We start from the raw sequence: 22,142 nt of genomic DNA on the forward strand, positions 1-22,142 counted from the left end.
AAGCCACTTTCTGTTCATTAGCTAAAGCTGGGCTATGCAGCTAGCCCCAGACAGGCGCCTTGCTGAGCAACCAGAGACCACATCACTAGATAGGTTTAAGTTCTTAAAAGAGGAAAGCTTCAGAGAATGTGCCAAACTACAATCACCTTCCTAAGGTTATGTTAAGATTTTAGATTTGGATTTCATTACATTACAGCATTTTGGACAGTTAACAAAATTGCTTTAGCTGTATAATTAATAGGAAGGGAATAAGAACTCCTGGTAACAACATTAGTTCTTAAACTGACTTACATTTCCCAAAACTAGCCTTCCTTACTACAGTGATGTGAGGACTTCACTTTCACTGAGATGCTTTCCAAATGCCAGTTTCAATAATCTTATGATTGACATCCTGAATTACATCAACTCATACACTAGGAGGCACAATCATCCTTAGAGTATAAGTAGGCTCATTTAAGCTTTTTTGTTGTACAAAATAGGCGAGACACAATGCATTGATCAGATGCTAAAATATTACTTAGAGATAGTGAAAACTAAAGAAATCATAAGATGGAAAAAAAAAAAAGGGACACATATTGAAAAACTGTCTCCAGAAAAATAAAGGAAGAGGCAAATGTGAAAACAGGTGGAGGGGAAGCCACTATATCTGCTTCTCAGTTGTTCACCTTGTTATCATCCATAACAGTGTTGAGCGACTGAATCCACATAGGATCCGGGTAATATTAGCTTGCTCTCTCAGAAGAGATGACAGGAGAACTGCAAATTGTATTTTAATAGAATCCTATCACTCTAATGCTTAAATAAGACCACTGCACAGCAATTAAAACTTCAGAAGACTTAATGCATCACTGAAACAAGAAGCTTTTTTAGCATCAAAACCATGCTTTTTTCCCTTTGCTTGCTTGATAGAGCAAAATGACTGCATTTTATGTAATAATTACCTATTTCTGTTTTGATTATAGGAGAGTATGTCATTAGTCTTAATGATATGGGTGAGGTATGAGAGGTTTCATGGGCTTGGGAAGAAAACAAGCTGCCCTCTAAGGCAGCACAATCAGCATCATTCAGGCTAGTACTTTCCCATCTACTAGCATCCTGCCCCACCTCCAGTCTTTCCATAACCACCAGTGCTCTGCACCCACATCTCATGGCAGAAATATGCAATAATTTGGTTTCTAACACCTTCTCCAAATTCTGGCATTGTCCATTTCTGATGGAGAACGATGCCTCCAGGAACAGGTCCTAGTAAGAACATGTGTGCTACTTACCATCTTTCCATTCTCGGCTTGCATGGTGTACAGAACCAAACAGCTCACCCGCTGTCAAAGCTTTTGGGTTAAGGTCATTCCAAACAGGCTTTTGTTTCATGTTCATGTACTTGTGGTGCAGAACTTTCACCACCTGAAGAGGAGGCACAGGCTGCACGTTAGCAATACAACTTTGATACAATAGGACTCTTTTACTTTCTTCCTGAACTGGGTCTCAGACTGCAAATCCCTGCAGTCAAACTGTTCACCTTAACTTACTCCTGCCTTTGTGCTAGTCTAGCCCCAAATTTCCATTAAACATAAGAGTAGGAACTTAGGAAACCCTTTCCTGCTAGGAAAGGAGAGTGGCTGTACTCTGCAGTCGATCTTCTCTAATAGAAAGCATTGAAAGAGGAAGAAAATCCACACAGCTTCCAATATTTAGTAGCAGAAATGGGCGAGCATTATCTATCAGAATTATTTGTCTAGTGTTTTGGCAATATATTCCACTATTTCTGTCTAAAAGCCTAATTAAACCATCCTGCTTCTCCTTCCAGAACAAAGTATTACTTTATCTATCTGTCAGAGTGAATATTCATTACGTGGTGCCATGATTAATTTTCCTTTAGGACATGCAAACAACACATAAAATGTAGAATTTGCTTGTAACATTTAAGCTTTGCCATTGCACATCATGTGGCTGACGAGATGGCCTGAACAGCGTGTTATTACACTGCAGCCTAAGGCAAAGGCAACACGCAGAATGTTTTCTGCAAGAACCATGACAGTTTCTTTACAATATAAGATAGAAAGCGTGCTGTGTAGGCAGGCAGATACCTTACCCTTTCCACTCTCCACATTTCCAATGACAAATAGAGTGACGCACTGCCAGTAACTCCTCCAGCTGAACAACCTACCACACAGAAGGGATAGATGGTGAACGCCTTTCCTCTCTTGTGCTCCTCTAAACAGAAACACAATTATTCACAAAAATTATCTCCCCCTTCATGTTCCTATTCCCTTTAACAGGATAAATGCACTTACACCTTATTGGAAGACTTCCCTCAGCTGAGCTGATGCTGCATCAAGCAACATCACTTTTTCTCCCAGAAAATGGGAAGAGAATTGGCTTAAATTAATGAATGCAGTTACCTCAATAAGCTATACAGACATACAGACCAGTAGGATTTTGCCAACCCAGGGACATAGAACAGTTACCACAATTTTGCCATCAATTTAGCAGAGTGAATTCCACACTCGGAACAGTCATGCAGATACAATTTGGTAAAACACAATATCAGTCCACTAAAGTAATACATTGCTTCCAAAGAAATAGTTCTGTGAGCTGCAGAATGAAAATAGCTCGGCTGCTTACGGATTTCTGTCTTAGCAAAAAGCATCCACATTGATTTTCTAAAGTCCAGTAGGAACAAGTCCACATTCCGCAGTGCTCGTCTTTTGATTCACCCAGTTAGCAGGAATCAAAACACTCTATAGAAGGTTGATTGCAAAGTTCATAATACCCCAAGGTATAGCTTATTGTCTTATACCTTTCTGTCAGGATAATGGAACAAGATAGACAAGAGCAGAAAATCCTTTATAAATCCTGAGATCAGTCACATTTAACCAGCTTGGTTATTTCAGTTTCCAATAAACCCTAATAAAGGAAAGGAGTGTGCTATCACATACAGCGGATGTGGATGTTCCTTGAAGGAGAGTGGGAGTATACTTTCTCAGGAGCCCAAAGCAGCACACTTCTTATTTGGTCTGTATAATAACCAGTGTCTCTAAGTTTCACCTTTTCACCCTATGTGTAATTCAAATGAAAATTAGAGTTTTAACTTAGCTTACTGACAACTAATTCTTATGAGTATACATGCATATCATACATACATGTATATGCATGTTTTTAATGTGTATAGCACAATGTGCATTATATCATAGAGAAATACCAGAACACACAGATGTCACATGCAGCCATGCACATTCCAAATACATGCCTTTCTAATTTACATGTTTTTTCTCCCTTACTCTTCTATTCCTCCCTATAAACAATCACTAACAATTAATTTGCTACGGAGTACAAATGCTTGGTACTGTACACACACAAACATGGTTTTTTAACATATTTCCTTATGGGCATATTTATCATACTGCAGTGCATTACTGCCACAACAAAATGCCTTTGAAATACCGAGACATTGAGGACACTATCAATATCGTAACATACTAAAAAAATAACCTTCATATCTAATACAACCTATTTGCAATTACTTTGATTGAAACTCTTAAGGGGAGTAATTAAAAGAAATTAATTCTTTTACTTTGAGAATAAAGCTCTCTTCAGGCTGCAAGAGAAGCTCCAGAGTAGATTGTTTAACCATCTGTTCAAATTGCAGGTTCCTCTTCCTTGGAACATCCAGAGCTTGAAACAGGTCACTGATCAGGCCCATGAAAATCGGGATATCATCTGTCACTATTTTAGGCAAATCGAAGTCTCTTAAGGCTTGCATAAACACCTGGAAAAGGATGGTAAACCACACACCACAAGAGCATTAAATCCTTTGCTTTTTAGGATTCTCTTTTTATTCAAAGGGAAAACCCCAGAAACAGCTCCTACTCTTAGATGCTTTTAAGTGAAGATTTTACCTGATTGTCAGGTCTGTTCTTGTCTCCTCGTTTCAGAGAGCCAGCAACTGCCAAAATTGACTTGACAGCATGAAGTCCCCAGTCATAATGGTCCTGTGAAAACATTTTAACTAGTCATGTTAGCATAGGAAATAAAACTAAATAGTAGTGTTTAAGAAGGAAAACAATCAGTTTACACACAGAGTAAAATGACACCTTTTTATTCCCTTCGAATCTTGCAGTGGTTTTAGGCCAGTGTTGGAAGTCTACTAAAGAAAAAAAAAAAAAAAAAGAAATGTGTATTTAATTTTTAGTATTCCACCACTTTATTTTCTATTTCTAAATGGCCAAATTCACACCATCAAGTATTATTGTATTCCTTGCAACTATACCTCCATGATGAAACAAGGCAAGCAAAAAATTGCTGCAAAACGTCCACTAATTTGATCTGATACTAGCAATACTTTTCTGTTTCCAGAAGAGAAGACTGGACAGACTATCAACATATTTTGCAACCAGCTCCAACACCAGAATTGAAGGAAAAGAGAAACAGACAGGTACTCAGCCTAGAGGAAAAGCCTAGAAACATGTGGTAAGTGAAGGGCAGAGAAAAAGCCTATATCCTCCCTTAAGCCTTGACAGTGGGAAGGCAGGTATTTAGTTCAGAAAGCACAACTTTTTCCATCACACATATGCTCTTCAGTCCCCCTTCCTCCTTTTTCCAGGGCTGTGTAACACTCACCTCTTTCACTCTCCTTCCTAGGTAGCACAGAAGTAGAAAGAGGGAGTTTGAACCATTTTTGAGATTTAAGCAATTTGAATGGTACCTTTTAGGACTGAAAAGAGCATCCAAATTTTGCAGTTTGAAGAGGTCTACCATGAAGTTACAGCTCTCTAAATTTAAGCCTACACCTGCACTTAAAGGTGTTCTTGCAACTCAAGTAGAGATGGTTTATTCTGGTATAACCAGCAGTGCGATCAGGTACTATAAGAGCAGCTGGCTAAGTATGTGGATAACCAGCTCCACTCTAACCTCTGTGCTGCCACAGCCAAGTTACACTGCCATTACCTCTTTACTTTAGCATGCATCACACCACTCGTGGTGGTCTGCCATTTCCTTGGTGTGTGTACACTACTCCTCTCTCAATTACAAAACTCTATCTGGGGTTGCAACTACCCTGCTGTCAGCAACCAAACTGGCTACCCGTCAGGTAGGGTTTGAGAACATTTGCTGCAATCACACCTATGACTTCAATATAAACATAGCCTGGTTGGTATTATCACCGAAACCAAAAGAAAGAAAAAAGAAAAAAGGGAAAACAAAACCAAAAACCAACCAGTAACAAACTCATAACTTAACAATACACAACTTTTAAAGCCAGCAGATGTCCTGATATGTGCCACTATCCCCATCCATGATAGTGGCACTCCACAACTGTGAGGCAAATACACTAAATATATCACAAAGAAGAGAAAATAAGCAATTTTCAACTTCCAAACAGTTCATAATCAGTAAGAAAAACTGCCATTTTTTCCTGAGGTACTAAAGATGCTGAGTATCTGCAATGAAAATGAGTCTCCACATTTTAGAAATGCTATACTTAGGCAAAGGAGTTAAACACAGAGCTGATTAGGAAAATAGGAAATTTAGGAACATACTGGGCTTAATGAGCTTTTGCTCTTTTTTTTTTTTTTTGTCAAAATTATTTGTTGGTTTGTTGTCTGGTGGATGGTTATAAGAGCAAGCTGGATTGTACAAAGTACAAGGACTTTAAGATATCCAGGCTATTTGCCACAGCATGACAGCACCAGAAGTCCCCTTCTTCACGGCATATCATCTGAAAGCCCTGACAACCCCGCTCTGACAGTTTTCATCAGCTAGGATCCTAGTGCTCCCAAAGGTATATTGAGAGACCTTAAAGCTCCAACACTAGGCCAATATTTTCAGAGCTCTCTGAATTGCTGCAGCAGCCCAGAATTTTACTCAAAGGGATTTGCTTTCTCCTATTTCCATTAAAAGTAAAACAAACAAACAAAATAAACAAACAAGAACATTCTAGTTTTTGCTTCAAACATTAATTTTGTTATTACTATTATTAATATCAAAAAGGAAAACAATTGTACAAGTGATTTTACTGAATTCAGAAAATTACTCCAGGACAAAGTAATCATTAGAGTTGAGGAACTTCTGTTCTAGGAAAGCAAACAATATTGCTATCTTAAGATATACAACATTCAAATTCATTAACTCTAGAAAAACTGCAAGAATGTGTCAGGAAAACTTCAGGATATTTAGAGATAATTTCAAAATTATGCAAGCATGAAAATAAAGTTGCTTTTCCATTTATAATCGCCCTGCTTGCTTGAGTTTATGGCTTAAGGTTGAACGGTTCTCTGGAGTTCTTATTCCATTAATAAAACTGAATATTAAGAATATCTTGTGAAAAACTTTACAGTTGGAAATTAGTAAACATCATGGATATGGGGAAGAAATTATAAACCTTCCAAGTCTTATAAGGTAGTTTTTTGAGATAACTATTCTGAATATGAATTTTTCCTGGTATAATAATTAAATTTTTTTGTAATGTTTTATTTCCATTTTTCAAACAATCCTCCTCCACTGTATTCATCCAAATAGAATATATTATTTGTTATTCATAACAATTCCTACTCTCCTTTAAGGTTTTTCTGTTCTCCAACAGATAGTTATATCTCTAATATAGATATTAAACAACAGCATGATGTAGTTCAGGCATCCCACGTATGAAGAAGTGACACACAATTATTTAATGCAAAATTAATGCATTACAAATGTCCCAAGATCACAGGAAAGGGCACTTTCTTCTAAATTCATATCTGACAATTCAATAAGGATGGACATGTGATTTAAAGTGCTCTTCAAAATAAAAGATAAGACTATATACATAAAACCCCCTATTATTATACAATGTCCAGCCACACTGGTATGGAGTATGTGTTAGTTAACATGGGTCAAACCCAGAAGCTCAGAGACACCTTCACCTGTTTAGAAAGCAGCTTCCTGCAGAGAGTATACAAGGTAATAAGCTTCCTGGTTAACAGACGTACATCAATAAACTCTTCAGCAACCAACATAATTTCAGAGATCAGTTCAATGTCAGTGACAGCCATGGCACAAGGTCTAAGGAAGAAAACAAATCTCATAATCCAAATACACAGATTAGTATTTAAACATGGGAAGAATAAGTCACTTAAATCAAATGACTGATGTGTGCAAACATTTTTTAAAAACAGAGCTCAAGAGAGTCACAATTAAGAATGTCAGTCAAAACTAACAAGGACCTTACTTCAAAGTAAAAGGAGCTAATTAGGCACTGTTGATTGTTAGTATTCAGTAGCATTATTGTACACAAAGGAGACAGCCTAGAAAGGCAGGGTTTGTGAGACAGGTACTACCAAAACTTAGAGCAGGCAGAGTCTGCAGCAGTGTCACTTGCCACCAACGACTGGAGAACACTGCCAGCAGCTGTATCGGGTCTGGAAGTCAAGTGCACTACTCTGCCATTGCTAAAAACACTATCATTTTTTAAAGGACTTCAACTTTTGGAGGGCTTTAATGCTTTTATATGAAGTTATGGTTGCCTTTAGAGGTTTCACTGTTTGTTTCTTTTTAAAATATAACCTTTAGTTCAAACTTTTAGAACAAAACCACAGCTGTTTTAGTGATATAAATGAGGAAAATCTCCAATTTAAAAAGTAACACAAAGCAATAATGCAAAGGCTAAACAATTTTCTCATTAAAAATCACTGCCTAAGTTACATAGTAGCAAAGAAGAGATCTTGAATTTTGTATTCAGGTCAGCTACAAACCAACAAATTTGTCCCTCAGAGCACTTTTCTTACTGCTGACAAATACAACAATTTATTTTGTTCCCCATTCATAATTAAATATGACAAAATTAAGACCAGTGGTTTATTCTAGCAGTGTATTTCTGACAGAAATCAATAACATATAGTCTAGAAAAAGAGTAAGCACTCTTCTGTTAGACAATTTTTAAGTAAGCTATTCCCTAAGAAGCATTTCTTTATAAGCACAAACAAGGGCTGCTATATGTATTGCAGTCAATCATAAAAAATTCTATGTTCCTCTACCTACCATAACCAATACCCTTCTCGCAAACAGAATAACTGCTTGCAAAAAAAAATCATAAAAAAAAAATCAGGCTAGTAGTATTTAATATGTCTTCTCTCCCTTATGAGATTTTATTAGGTGGCAAATATGTGGAGTTAATGCTTGCCCTCAGGTTCACCTTCTCTGCTCCAGGCTCAGCTTCTCTGCTCCAGGGTGGGGCCCTCCATGGTCTACCTGTGGGTTCCTGCTCTGCCACTGAATTTCCATTGGCTGCAAGGGGACTTCCTTTTGTCTTCTCCTGCTCCATGTGGTTGAACTGGTTATGGGTCTTTTTGTCCTTCCTTCTGGCAATGAAGCTCTCTCTCTGTCTGTCTGGCCTTTGTTTAGGCTGATGGTCATCTTTTGTTTGGTCAACAGTTTCTCCTCCAGGTTCATCCCCACCTTCTTCTTTTCAGGACAGCCCTTCCCCTCACCAATATGGATTCACAGAGGTGTTTCTCTAGTGCTCATTGGCCCAGCCTGGGCTGGGGCGGGGTCCACTTCGGAGCCGGGGAGCTTTTTGCTCTCATAAGGTTGCACTTCCCCCACTACCAAAAAAATGGCTTCCCCCCTCCAAACCCAACACAAAAAGACATCAAAAGACATCAAAATCTTGATGTACTTTTTAATACAGAAGAAAGTATAGAATCAGAGAATCATAGAATCATTTAGGTTGGAAAAAACCTTTAAGATCACAGCCTTCAAGCATAAACCTAACACTGCCAAGTCCACCTCTAAACCATGTCCTTAAGTGCCACATCTACAGGTCTTTTAAATATCTCCAGGGATAGTGACTCAATCACTCCCCTGGGCAGCCTGTTCTGATGCTTGACAACTCTTTCAGTGAAGAACTTTTTCCTAATATCCAATCTAAACCTTCCCTGGCACAACTTGAGGCTCTTTCCTCTTGTGTTATTGCTTGTTACTAGAGAGAAGAGACAGACACTCCCCTTGCTACACCCTCCTTTCAGGTAGTTGTAGAGAGTGATAAGGTCTCCCCTCAACCTCCTCTTCTCCAGACTGAACAATCCCAGTTCCCTCAGCTGCTCCTCATAAGACCCTTCACCAGTAGTACCTGTGTTTCAACTTGTTCACAGCAGCAACAGTGATGCCCAGTTCCGCCCTAAGTTTCTAGCTTTTAAAAATCAAAGGGATTTACTTTTCAGACAAGCAGATCCCAGATAGCACGTTGATAATTGTGCCTCCCCAGACAGCCTGGCAGTGCCTTGCAGTTTGCCCCACTGAACTTCAGTATGGTGAGAAATGAAATCACAGAATCATTTTTTTCTCAAGTCTTGATTAGATCAGTGAAAAGTGCTAATGCATGAGCAAGGATTTCAAGTGACAACTCTTTTTTAAGCAAGCCCTGCACCATTTAAGTCAAAGACCATTACCACATAGTTTGAAGTGCAGCTCCAATACTTTGTCAGAATAAATTGGTATCATTTTACTGCCCATCATGCCGGAGCAACTGCTTGTGGAATCAATTCACTCTCAGAACACTATTTTGATAACAAACTCACCAAGCACAGCATGCAAAATACAGTCAAATCTTTTAAATTCAAAACTTTCTTCCTTGAAATATTAACATTAAGATATAAAGCATAAATATGTACTTTAAGAAAAAGATAATGGGTTATCCTACAGTGTCCAAAAGCATATGAATTTTTTTGCTGTGCATTATACTTTTCCCAGCTTCTCAACAATCACGCACGTGATACCTTTCTAGGAAAGAGTATACAGCTTCATTTTCAACTGGCAGTTATGAAATATCTACGAACTTGTGCATGCCAACAGCCAAGGAAGAACGTGATAGCTAAACACTTATTCAAATGGTTATTTTACTAGGTTAAGCCAGCTGTGAGGATTCCTATTTACCACAAAACGTATTTACATGTATTTAAATACATTCTGTGTCTTCACAGGTACCTTTAAAACTATATGCAGATTTAAAAAATGCAAGATATACATTTAATTTCCCTTGTCATTGTGGCATATGGGCACACACACTTGAATACTGATTTTTTTTTTTTTACACAGAAATTCTGAAGCAAACACAAATTGCATTTCACTGCAAATCAAGCCTAATAACATTAGGTGACATATGTACTCTGCATGTAGACTTGATATACTTGTATACCATAAAAATACACTATAGCATGCTTGCCTGAGCAGAGCTTTAAGGTTTTCAGGTAGTTCTCTCCAACCTGGGTATCTGGGGTTCATGGAAATAAATATTCCAACTGATTACTTCAATGTAATGTTTTCACCAAGGAATAAAAATCTGTTATAAGTAAGATAACACAAAAATTTTACAGTTGGATTAGAAGTAAACAACTACATCATGCAAAACCAGCCATCACGGGTCAGGTGACAAATGCACATCTGGGCCAGGATCCAGCCTTGCACAATGGCCAAAAGCAAATGCCTAGGAAAGCTAACAAGAGCTGGGCAGAGGCATTTCCCTGGTAGGCACCAGCACTGAATTTGGAAGGAAAAGACTGGACTGTTAGGGTAACAAGGAGTGCATATGGCTGAAGTATGACTTTAGAAGGAATTAATTTTTAAAGCCTGTAGAATAAATAAGACTGATAGGGATGCAGTGGGCTTGAAAAGGCCTGGAGGCAGCATCAAGTAAAGGGAGCAGAGGAAGGAGAACATGCTACAGTGGAAACACCAGGCCTATCTCAAAAAACACCAGGAAACATAGGAACTCCTGAGACTTCTTGCAAGGTTGAACCCCACCAAACTTTGCACCCATATGATGAAATGATTTCACATGGTGTGACTTGAACAGGACCAGAGTTTTGTCAGCAGAGCTTTAACTGGATTCCTGTAGGGCCTGGAGTTCACTCACATTTATTGCTACATTTGGAAGAGAAAGTTATTTTAAGGTAGTATATTACATAGGTGATTTAACGTTAACATCTACTCCCTCACTGCATTTACAAAGGGTTTCAGAGGAACTCTGGAAGAAGATTTTACTGGTTCACTATTTATAGACTGCAAAAGACAATAAATAAGCACTGCTAAGATACTCACTTCTTTTTCTTGTTCCTAATTGCATCATGGATAGTCTTCACTTGTACTGCCACCACTGACAGAACTTCTATCGAGATGCGATTGAATTCAACAAAACATCCCCAAGCTTCCAGATAGACCAAACCTTTACAGATATTACCTATAGACTAAAATCAAAAGTGAAAGATTTAATTTTTTTTTCTTGAAAGCAATGATTTCTGATATACTTCATATGCAAAAGAAACTAAACAACAATTTCCATAGTGCTTAGCAGAGCATCTCACCTTGTAACCCATCTGCTCAGAACAGTTGAAGACATATACCATCATACCAAGGGCTCGATCTTTGGTGGTCTCTGTTTTACCTGTGCCAGCTGGTCCTGCAGGAGCAGTGCTCATTGTTAGGTGGAGAGACTGGGTTAGAGTAATGTGACACCTGAACATACGAAAAGCAATTGTTAGCATTGCAAGGAATATCTACAATGTTGGGAAGTTTTTTTTCCAAACCTTATGTTTCATGGGAGATCTGTTCTGAGTCCACTTAACTCATTACAATTTAATGTTTCATGTTCATGTAAAATCATGATGAGGCATTACTTGGCAAATGCTTATTTTAGATATGAAAACCAATCACATCAAAATTTTTTTAGCAAAAACGAATATCCGATCAGCGGTCACACAGGACAAGAAACAGGAAGTTTTAGTTGCCACTTTGCCTATTTCAAAGACTTCAGCCCCAGAATTGTTCCCCTCAACTGAGGGTCATAAGCACTAAGCCAGCCAGGATCACTGAGTGCTTTGATCTGGATCACAAATTTTGACAATCCAAAAAAAAATCCATCCTGGAGTAAAGACATTTCCAGAAAAAAAGCTTCACTGTATGTGGTATGAAAAAAAGTACTAGTTTGGACTTTAACACACACACAAAATATTCTTTTACTGGAAACTCCTGATTGACCTTGGTATAGATCCACTCATATTCTTCTGCAGACTAGACACTGAATATATACATTAAGTTATGCAATAAATATTTTAGTTATTTTTAAAGTAATGGATCATACTGTTACTTACGTATGCACATCTACCTGCACATACACACTCAAAGATGTTGTATCTTAATAACCTTATAAAAGGCACATGAGGTGTGAAAGAACACTGAACTTCTAAGAAACATTTAACTTGTTATTCACTGAAACAGATAAAGCAGACACTGTTATTAGTAACAGTCATTACCTGTCAGTCAAAGATGTAATAACTAGCCACAGGGTATTTCCCAAGTACTCATAAAGTACTGAAACTGAGCATCACAAATGTTGGCAAAACAGTGTTTTTGAGTGCAACAGCCAAGCAAAAGCTCGGAAACTGGTGACCTAAAAAGCCATTGTAGAGCCATTATGCCAGGTAGGAGCTATTCAGATGAAAGAAATGAGATCCATCACAAAGCTACAGCTGTCATCAGTAGGTCTCACACCTCATTCCTTGCCATTTATTAATAAAAACTACTACAACCAATTAAAAGGATTAGACACGCCTCAAGGCATTTGTGCTTTTATACAGGTGCAAGTGTAATATAAAATGTTTTTAAAAGAGCTGTTACAGCAGAACTCATTGCCACTTATTAAACCTTAGAAACAATACAGTCTTTGCATGGGAGCAGACATTACTTTGACCAGAATGAGTTTCATTTTACTCCTCAAGCTTTGTTTCTTCTTGTCTTAATGCTACCTTAGAAACCCATTTTATTTCTGAGGCTCAGGAGATCAGAAAGAAAATGAGAATTCTCTCCTATTCCAGCCTCCATCCAGTTAAATGTTTTGTGCATACAAACCAGCAACATATGCCAGCCACCTTAGTTTTACCCGATTGAAGTTTTACATAGAGTGAGCACTTTGGTTTAAATAAACACTCAAAACTGTAATTGTATGTACTCAAAGAGTCGCCAGAGCAGAGGAGTGCCTCTAGCCTTTCCCTAGAGATACACATGTACATCTCTAAAAGGAGAGCATAACACACTGTGTTTTGCTGTGTTTGAATGATTGAAGATGGAATAATTAAAAGCAGAATAGCTAAAGGTATTTGGAAAAACTGCTCAGATTGCCCAAGGATTGTCTGCACTCAAGTTTTGTGATCTGAAATTTAAAGGAAATACCTTGCTGCTCACAGAAAACCTACTAAAAGAAGTTTGAAGCGTTCCCAGAAGTAGGGTACAAGTAGACATCTGACTTTTTTTTCAGGTAACTTTTAAATTCAGAAGGCAGTAGCCTATAAAAACACAGGCATGGCACACAGCTCTGAAGCAGGCTGTCTTCATGATTATACCTACTCCACCTCCACTGTGCTGGTGCCCACATGCAGATCCAGACCCAAACTTGGTTTAAGTACTATTATTTTTTGTCAAAACCACTAAAACTGTGTATGTACGATATAGCTGAACCAAACACATAGCTTCTGAGCTACAAGGCTTGCTACAACATCTCTATCATTAACGTCTCTGGAGCAAATGGTCATGATTTTCTGCTGATCACCCGAGGAAAGTTCTCCAAGCAGCACACTAATAAAAGCATTTAGCTGAGTGACCTGAAATTATTTAAGTAACCCTCTAGGACCAGATGATCCCAGTACCATCTACCTTTATTGTTACCAGAAATCAGTTCTGTCAATATCATTAATTAAATCACCACAAAAACTGGCTTGTATGTACAAATTTACTGATATTAAACAAGAGATGCTAGAAAAAATCCTGGTTTAAACAGACATTTGAACCACCTCCAAAACAATGACAGTTCAGATGAGCACAAATACTGAAGATGATCAACTAGGCAGTGTAGGAGGAATGGATGGATAAGAAGATGTGCATGAAGGAGAACTGTAAATTTTGTGCTTACAATCTCCATAGAGTTATGCACCAGACTCCACAAAAATTGTACTAATTGCATGAGAACATTTATTGTCAAACTGTTTGAAAATAGACTTCAGGAAAGATCAGCGACTTACATTTTAAAAATAGGCAAAGCAATGAAGGGAAGATCACAAAATATGGTATGAACAATTATACAGTTACATTGTAGAAAGAAGCAATGGAATTTTTCAGGTTTCGTATTAATAGGGAAGAAAAACAAACACAGCCGCTGCATGTAATTCTAAGGAGGCAAATGTAACTTTATTAGAGAGATATAACTTATTGGGTAGCTAGTGTGAGATAGAACTATGCTTGAACATGTTTTAAAACTCTGGCTTAAAAATGGGCAGTGAATTAGTGAGACCTTTAACACTCCACTTTCTGTATTATTTTTATATAATATACAAAAACACCTACTGGTGCTGTTTTTACTGAGACAGAGTTAAAGGCCCAGAAGGTAATACTCCATGCAAACAAATTATTTGAGAATCACAGACTGAATCTAATAGATTTTGAAAATTCTTGGAAAAATAAAACCAGAAGTTAATTTCACTGGCCCCCCTACCTTTTCTGTATCATATCATAAAGGAGATATCAATAACAACATTCTGAATGAAATTGTCTAGCATTCTGAAATATTTCTGTCATCTTCCTTTAAACACACCCAAAGCTCCACTGCTTTATGACAGTGAGCTGCCATCTGTGGAGAGGTTCAGGTGATCTTTCCTAGTTCACTCTTTTTACAACAGAACCACTCCACAGTCCCCACCACAGGTTCAGGAAGCAGCAACAGCATGAGATAGTGCTCTGCTCTACTTGCAAAGTGACCACAGAAACATAGCATGCCTGGATCATATAGAGATTCATTGTAGATCTGCCCCTGCCTTTCATACAAGCTAGCAGAGACAGATTTGTTTTGTTTTGGTTTTGTTTTTTTAAAAAAGGAACATAAAACACAAGTCCAGGAGAAGGACATCCTGGGAACATATGCCACACTTTGCCACAGACACAGCAGCCAGAATTTACTAAACAAATAAAAAAGAACAAGCCAACAAACCCAAACCTCCAAAACTACACTACCTATTTTATCATCATATTTAACAGCCATGAACTGGACTGAAATTTGCCTAACCCTTCATCTGACCTTTTTATACTCCTTTAATTCTATAGCCAAAGTTCCATATTTTAAACGGTACACTGAGTGAAAGTATTTATTTTGTTTAAAGTCTCCTACCTAATAGCTTCAGGTTGTGCCTACTAGCTCTCGTATAATGAGAAGCAGCAAACAAAGATTAAACTTTATCCATCTTCTCTATTACAGGGATAGTTTTAGACACCTCTATCAGGTTTCCTCCCCCTTAAGTCTCTTTCCTAATTCATATTTCCCTCTGTCAGATTTTCTAGGTTGGAAAAGAAAACCAAAACTACTTAAATTTTTCACAAATAGAAACAATACTCGTCCCCAGGACAAAAACATGCAAAAAAAGCTGGAGGTAAAAAGAGCAAAAATCAAACTGCAGGAGGAACCCTCTGAAGTGAGAGTAAAACTAATAATATTAGAAGTAAACTGTTCATTTTGACACAAACAGAATCAACAGTTCCGGCTTCCTTACACAAATATATGGGTTTAATATTTGTGTGTGTATTGGTTGTATTGCATTGTTCTTGCCACACTGTCATGGTTGACATTTGGCAGTTTCTTTGCTTTTACCTTTCATTTCAGATCAGAATAATCACATGGAAAACCCAGTAATTAAGAGATGATAACAGAAATGGAAGCAAAAATGTATTTCTTTTTTTCAGTAGATGCTAATAACAGTTTATTTACTACAAGATTAAAAATATTAAATATGCCACTCATCTTTTATATGAGACGATTTCACATTGTACTTATTTTCACCAAATTAAACAAAAAGAAGATATCCATACCTGCTTCTTGTGACAATTCTTCAGGGCTGATGCCAAGCCCTCTTCCAGCTTCCTGAAGGCCATTTCAACATCTGAAACCCAACAGATTTGTGAATCAGTAAGTGCAACCTGGGCTGGGTAGTCGAAAACCCAAGGTTCTCTTTGCTTCTCTTCATAGGCCAGTACCGCCTCCATGATGTAGAGACACACTGGTTTGTGTACAGTTTCCTCAAGGTATTGCAACCAAGACTCTGCCTTTTGAAGAATAAAACCCCAAACAAGCAGAAATTTATGCATGTAACATAAATGGCGCATTTTATACTATCAATATAGGAAGCTCATATCATTAATCTTTACACAGGCTTTTCTTTACATCAACATTCTTTACAGACTTGAAGTGACAGTGGGTTTGTTTTCTTTCATTTTCTCTCTCCTACCACCTCTTCAGTAGCATTTAGCTCAGAAGAGCCCTTCCCAATTACTGAGACACCAGACACTGTTTTGTTTTACATCTCCATTTGATTTGAACACACAGGCATACTGTCTTAGAGCTCCAAATCTGAAAGTCTGAAGTTTTTCTGTTCACAGACACAGAGTAAACACAGACAATACAGTCTTTCCTATGTCTCTACATGCTCAAATGTAGCTGTATCTTTGAGAAACTATCTTTAAGAGGCAAGCTGCATATATTTGTTCATTCAGTCTCAGGCCTCCCTGCTGAGACAATCAATCATTAGAACCACATGCAACATTGATTTTATGCAATGTGAATGCTTATCCATTCAGCACTGTTCTGAGAACAATAAATTTATTGTCTCAGAAGCTGCTGATCTGTTCTTTCTGACCTACCACTATCCAGTTAGCACACACAGTGGCTGGCCAATTAGCAAATATGAGGCTCAAAACCAACTAAAACCCTGTTCAGCTGATAAGGGACATGGGAGAGAGCTGGTGGTCTAGAGAGGTGTGTGCTAAAGGATAAGAGAGATGGGGATATGAAAGTATTCTTTTTCATTGCTCCTTAAAACAACACCATATGCTTCTTAAAGAAAAAAAGAAAAAAAAAACCCTTAAGTACAAGGGACAACTAGAAAATTCATTAAATTATTAGTTTATTACACCATTTTGGATCACAAAACGTTTTGAATTTAAAAAAAATAGTTGTAAGGTTTTTTAATTATTATTTTTTTCTAAATTTTCATTTTTAAAAGCAGCATTTCATGCCATTGAAAGTGTCTATTTAGATTACATCCCAAAGAGGGCAAAATCAGTGAAGGAAATGTCACATAACTCAACATACCTGATCACTGCATTCACGCTCTTCATGGAATGGAACATACGCCTTTTCTCTGCTGGACATCCCAAAAGCAGCATTTATAGATTCCTCTATATTCTCTTGAAATTTAAGATCAGCAATGTTGTCAAAAAGTTTGGTAAGATGACTGGTCACCTGCACCCAAAAATACCAGATGTATAAGGAAAACATTTACCTCAGACTTGTGTCAATCACACTAGTTTATTGCATTTTTTTGTTAAAGTGGATGACCCCCATGCTAACATTTGCTGTACATAATAAGATTTGGTGGTTCAGCAAAGTTTAATACAGTTCTTAGCAACTCACTGGATAACGTGATGTCTTTGCACTAGTCTTACAATTGTGTTTCTTATTCTAATACTTTCAGCACATACAGCTCCAATTGATCTTAGCAAGTAAGATGCATTGAATAACCAGGTGATTAGCCAGCATTTCTTAGGTTTTAAAGATAATAAAAAATTAAACCCCATTTTTTTCTTTCCATAGTATTAGAACACTTATGCCAATCAAACAAATAAGAGTATTTCCAATTTCCCTGATGGTGCAGACTGATATGGCAACACTATCTGACTGCTGCACAATTACTACACATGAGATTTTTATGGGAAAAGCTGGGGGAAAATGGTCACAGACAAAGTAGTGAATAGGGTTAATTACACTATTGTCAGTTGCCAGAGGAGTCTGAAGGACAAAGATAACTCAATATAAAACTGAGAAGTCTTTAAATTGTTATTAATTATAGCTAGTGCTTATTCCACAAATTGCCAATTCGGATCTAAATGCCTTGTGTAAATACACACCTCTCCAAAGACCATGGAGTTTGAAGATCACTGTCTACACACCAGTATGCTTTATGCCTGACAACTAGAACAGAAGATTAGTTTGCTTGCTCTTCTTATATGTGACATACAGCAATGAGTGGATGAAACAAATCACTGAGATTTAGTTATGTGAAGAAGCTATGAGACTATCATCGTGTTTGAAAAGCCTCAGTCTTCAAGCCGCACAAATCTTTCATCCTCTTGTAAAGTATCAGTTCTTCTGTTACATGTCACACCCCTTCAAAAAAGGCTTTGCCTGAGATACACCAATAACTCCAGCACTCAGAGAATTAATGGCCATGGCTGGATAGTCACTGAGGCCAGCAGTATCATCTGGCATGTAGATAACATAGTAGAAAGCTTCTGAAATACATCAAAGTGCCTGTGCTTTTATACAAATTGGGCTTAAAGTGTCACAAAACCTAGCAGATGATTGTTCAAAGGAGGAAAACAGAAGGATAGCTACAAAAACATTCCTCGTACAATAGTCAGCAGTATAGCCAGTAACAGCCTAACAGAGACCATAGATCTTTCAGCCTTACATATCATCACTATGCATAGCATGTCTGAAATTTGATCAATCCGTGCCATAAGGAGAATAGATTTGATGATCTCATTGACCTTTTCCATTTCTAATTCCTGCAGATATACAATCCAAAATAATCTAAATACAATCTAAATAAATGAATTGCACATGGCTAAATTTCCAGCAAGACACAGCACAGGACTTGTAACACTTCTCTGTAGAATGAGTTTCATCTCTCCTTGCTGAACACCTTGTATTTTTGTCCTAGCTTTGGGGAAAATGTTTATTACCTTCCTTACACAAAGTGTTCCTATTTGTAAAGCAAACTAACACTCAGAAACAAAGGTGCAGTTCTATGATACTATCACCTCACATAGCTGGAAAACTTGCCTTTCTGTAGACAGAAGGAAGTACAATAATATGCAGAGAGGCTCACAGGTTTTGGCTGTGTTCCTTTTGAAAGGATGTCTAGCAAGTCTGCTGAAGAGACAAAATAGGAGCAAGGAAAAGCTATGCGCTTTGTTTCTAAATATTCAGCCAGAGCTTTTTCACAAAGAGAAAGTCTGAAAAGAAGAGAGAGTTTTTAATGACACATGCCTTGAATCACCCTAAAGCCAAGAATTCCCTCCCACTTAAGGAAAAAAAACAGACCAAACAGTAAAACAGAGCAATACAATCCACTTTTGATTTAAAATAATAACAATGAATATAGCTGTAAGAAACAGAGAAGGTGGCAAACCTTACACGTTTCCTTTCCAGAAACTGAAAGGGAACATTCTCTTTTTACTTCAGACCAAGGAACACAAGAAAACTGTGCCAGAGAAGTCCCTGAAAAGATAAGTTTGGCTAAGCAAAAACTCCCCTTCAACCTTCCAAAGAGTCCAGCCTTAGAAAGTAAGGGACAAGAACAAAATTACTTGACAGGGCTGCTATTTGCAGTTAAATTAAAAAAAAAATTAAAAATCTAAGGATCAGTCTAATGGGGGAGCAAAGCAACCACTTTTCTTAAGATGTACACATTTTATATATGAAGGAAAACAAACATAAAAATACATGTTGGCATTGACACAAAAAGTATTAAGATTCAAAATACTCAAGCACATGATTATCTGGAGAAGGAAAAAAACACATTTATTTACATCTGACTGATGCACTTCAGCTATTAGCTTGGTATCCCTCATAACAAAAGTGACATCTCAAAAAACAGGTTTGAGCTTTGGGGTTTTTTTAACTTCCTATTACAACTTTTTCCTGCAAGGAGAAACAGGCTGACTCCAAACATCGCTGCCTCTAAAGGTAGGAAGAGTGAACAACAAAGGTAAGCTCAAGACACACATAAAGTGTGTTGGAGGACCTTTGCTGTGCACAATTCACTATCTCCTGCTGTGTGAAAGAAATTCTCCCAGCTGACAGGTTGTGGTTGGGGAGAAAATGAATTTGATCCAAACCGACAATATTTTTAAGACCATTGACAATTTTTATCTCATGGCCATAAATAATGAACCAATGCCTCAAATGTGATTGGTCGTATAAAAAGCAGTAAAAATTCAATACATCAAATAGAAACAAATGACAAAAATATTATTATCAGATCTGCACTTTAGAACAACTCATAATCATAGTGGGAATTTTACCTGTGTTGCAAAGCTTCAAATTTTTCATACACCTTTGGCTTGGTTGTAGCTTCCATCACAGTTTTTGTATTTGCTATGTCAGTCACCAACTCCTGTGCACAGAAGTGCGAGGAAGTTATTGCAACATGAGAACATCAGATTTTTTTTCTACTTCATACTGTTTACTTTATAGGGACAAGAAAAGCACTGGGAAAAAGAGCTGGAAGAAGGCACCTCATCAGCTTGGTTTAGGTTTTATTTCTTAAACGGTAAAAGAAAAAAAAAAATCCACAAACACCTATTTTGACAGTGTTTAGACTGAACGTGAAGGAAATGTAAAATGAACAGAGCAAACTGAACTGGAGGAAAGCAAATACCACTGATTTTACTATTGGAATTCCCCTAACAAGATAAAAGTGACAGAGTAACAGAAGCATTAACTTGTACAATAATTCAGCTCATGCATGCAAGCACAATGCCTTTTTGAATATGCACCATGAAGAAACTTGTGCAAGTTAAACATAATGAATGATTTCATTGATCTTAACAGGATTCTCAACTTGTACAAAGGTGTAAATATAGCGCTTTTTTTTTTTTGCATATAGTTACAGACATGTACACATTGTTTAAATTGCAGATTTAAACAATTAGAAATGTATTTGAAATTTTAAATGTAGAACCTCCCTATAGAACATTATAATATCTTAGCTTTTCAGTATTGTACACAATGAGAAATTTTCCTGGCATGCACGGATTGAATTATAGGTATACTCATAGCACAAGTTATTCTCTTTATTAAGCAAGGGTTCAGTGACTTTTTTTGGTTACAAGAAACAATTAAGACACAATATTTTTTGTAAGTTCTAACGTTTAGGTCAATTGCTGTAATTACCTCGGTCAATAATAAATAGTAGACCATATAAACTTGTATTTCAGCTATTGTCATAAATGACACAGAGTTTGGCAGAAGGGATTTCTGTAACTCAGAGGTATTGTACCTCTATGTGACTCCAGGAGGTTAAAAAGTTAACAAAGTGTAAATAAAAGAAGATATTTAAGTCATGTGAAGGAATGACCTGCAGAACTTTGTCACAAATCATGGTTTGTGACAATATGTGAACCAACAGCTGCCAGTCCGTGTGACAGGAAAACAAGGCAAATAATTATTTTGATTGTAATAATAAAGAATGCAAAATCCACTTCTGATATTCTCCCAAGTAAGCCTGAGAATCCTGTAAAGATGCTAATTCAGTGGGTTAGAAACAAGCCTATTAAAGAAATACTCAAACTAAACTGTCAATATGGTATTATTTTTAAAATATCTATTTAATTACCCATTCTAAATAATTCAAACTCAATATATAAATGGACATAATACACTAACTCTACTAACTTTGAAGTCTCTGTTGATTTCATCAAATCCATTTGCATCTTCAGGCAGCTGGCCTCTGATATCTTCAGAGCCAATGAAAATACTTTTGAGATGAGACCATGTTCATTTAAAAATGACTGAAAATTAAACTTCAATTTTCTTTTTCAAAACAGCTAAATCAGTTTTTATTCAAATTTTGAAAGCAACCACTGGTCCATGTTTCACCCTAGGAACCAAAACCACTGAGAAATTTATTTATTTATTTATTTATTTTAGGTTCATACAAACTTCTTTGGGTTTCCAGCTATAGGATCAACAGCTGGGTAAAATGTATACACCCATCTCTCCCCTTTCTGGTGCTCCCTTCCCCACCACTCCAATCCCCCCCACCACTGTCAGGTCCATAGTTTACACTAGTAGGCTGATACTTCATGTGGCCTTTCTTTCCTTACCTTCCATTTCCCTCTGTCCATCATTTCCTCTGTTCATTATTAAGAAACATTCTCTTTTGCTATCCAGGAAAGCTTCTAGCCACGTTTCTGAGTTTTCTTATAAATATTTAATAGAAATTATACTGGGAAGTATTCCCCTGTCCCAGACAAGACAGAGAACCTTTCAAGCCTAGTGCTATTTTCAGGCTCAG

At 37.2% G+C, this 22,142-nt stretch overlaps 1 protein-coding gene across 1 annotated transcript in view; it reads right to left on the minus strand.

The window, feature by feature from the left end:
- Positions 1-1,268: 1,268 nt before the first annotated feature.
- The window catches only part of LOC104527511 (dynein heavy chain 11, axonemal-like), a gene marked incomplete at both ends in the record, with an annotated part of 26,477 nt that continues 5,603 nt past the window's right edge, over positions 1,269-22,142 (minus strand). Inside the window, 18 exon segments of the mRNA XM_029085783.1 lie at positions 1,269-1,401; positions 2,085-2,121; positions 2,123-2,160; positions 3,572-3,766; positions 3,897-3,989; positions 6,897-7,035; positions 10,193-10,309; positions 11,068-11,213; positions 11,331-11,481; positions 12,279-12,333; positions 12,336-12,381; positions 12,750-12,796; positions 13,487-13,622; positions 15,874-16,107; positions 17,153-17,302; positions 18,951-19,077; positions 20,149-20,240; positions 21,521-21,622. Coding sequence (XP_028941616.1) covers positions 1,269-1,401; positions 2,085-2,121; positions 2,123-2,160; positions 3,572-3,766; positions 3,897-3,989; positions 6,897-7,035; positions 10,193-10,309; positions 11,068-11,213; positions 11,331-11,481; positions 12,279-12,333; positions 12,336-12,381; positions 12,750-12,796; positions 13,487-13,622; positions 15,874-16,107; positions 17,153-17,302; positions 18,951-19,077; positions 20,149-20,240; positions 21,521-21,622 — 2,038 coding nt within the window.

Source organism: Antrostomus carolinensis, unplaced genomic scaffold, assembly GCF_000700745.2.
Source record: "Antrostomus carolinensis isolate BGI_N321 unplaced genomic scaffold, ASM70074v2 scaffold17647, whole genome shotgun sequence".
Taxonomy (NCBI): Eukaryota; Metazoa; Chordata; class Aves; order Caprimulgiformes; family Caprimulgidae; genus Antrostomus; species Antrostomus carolinensis.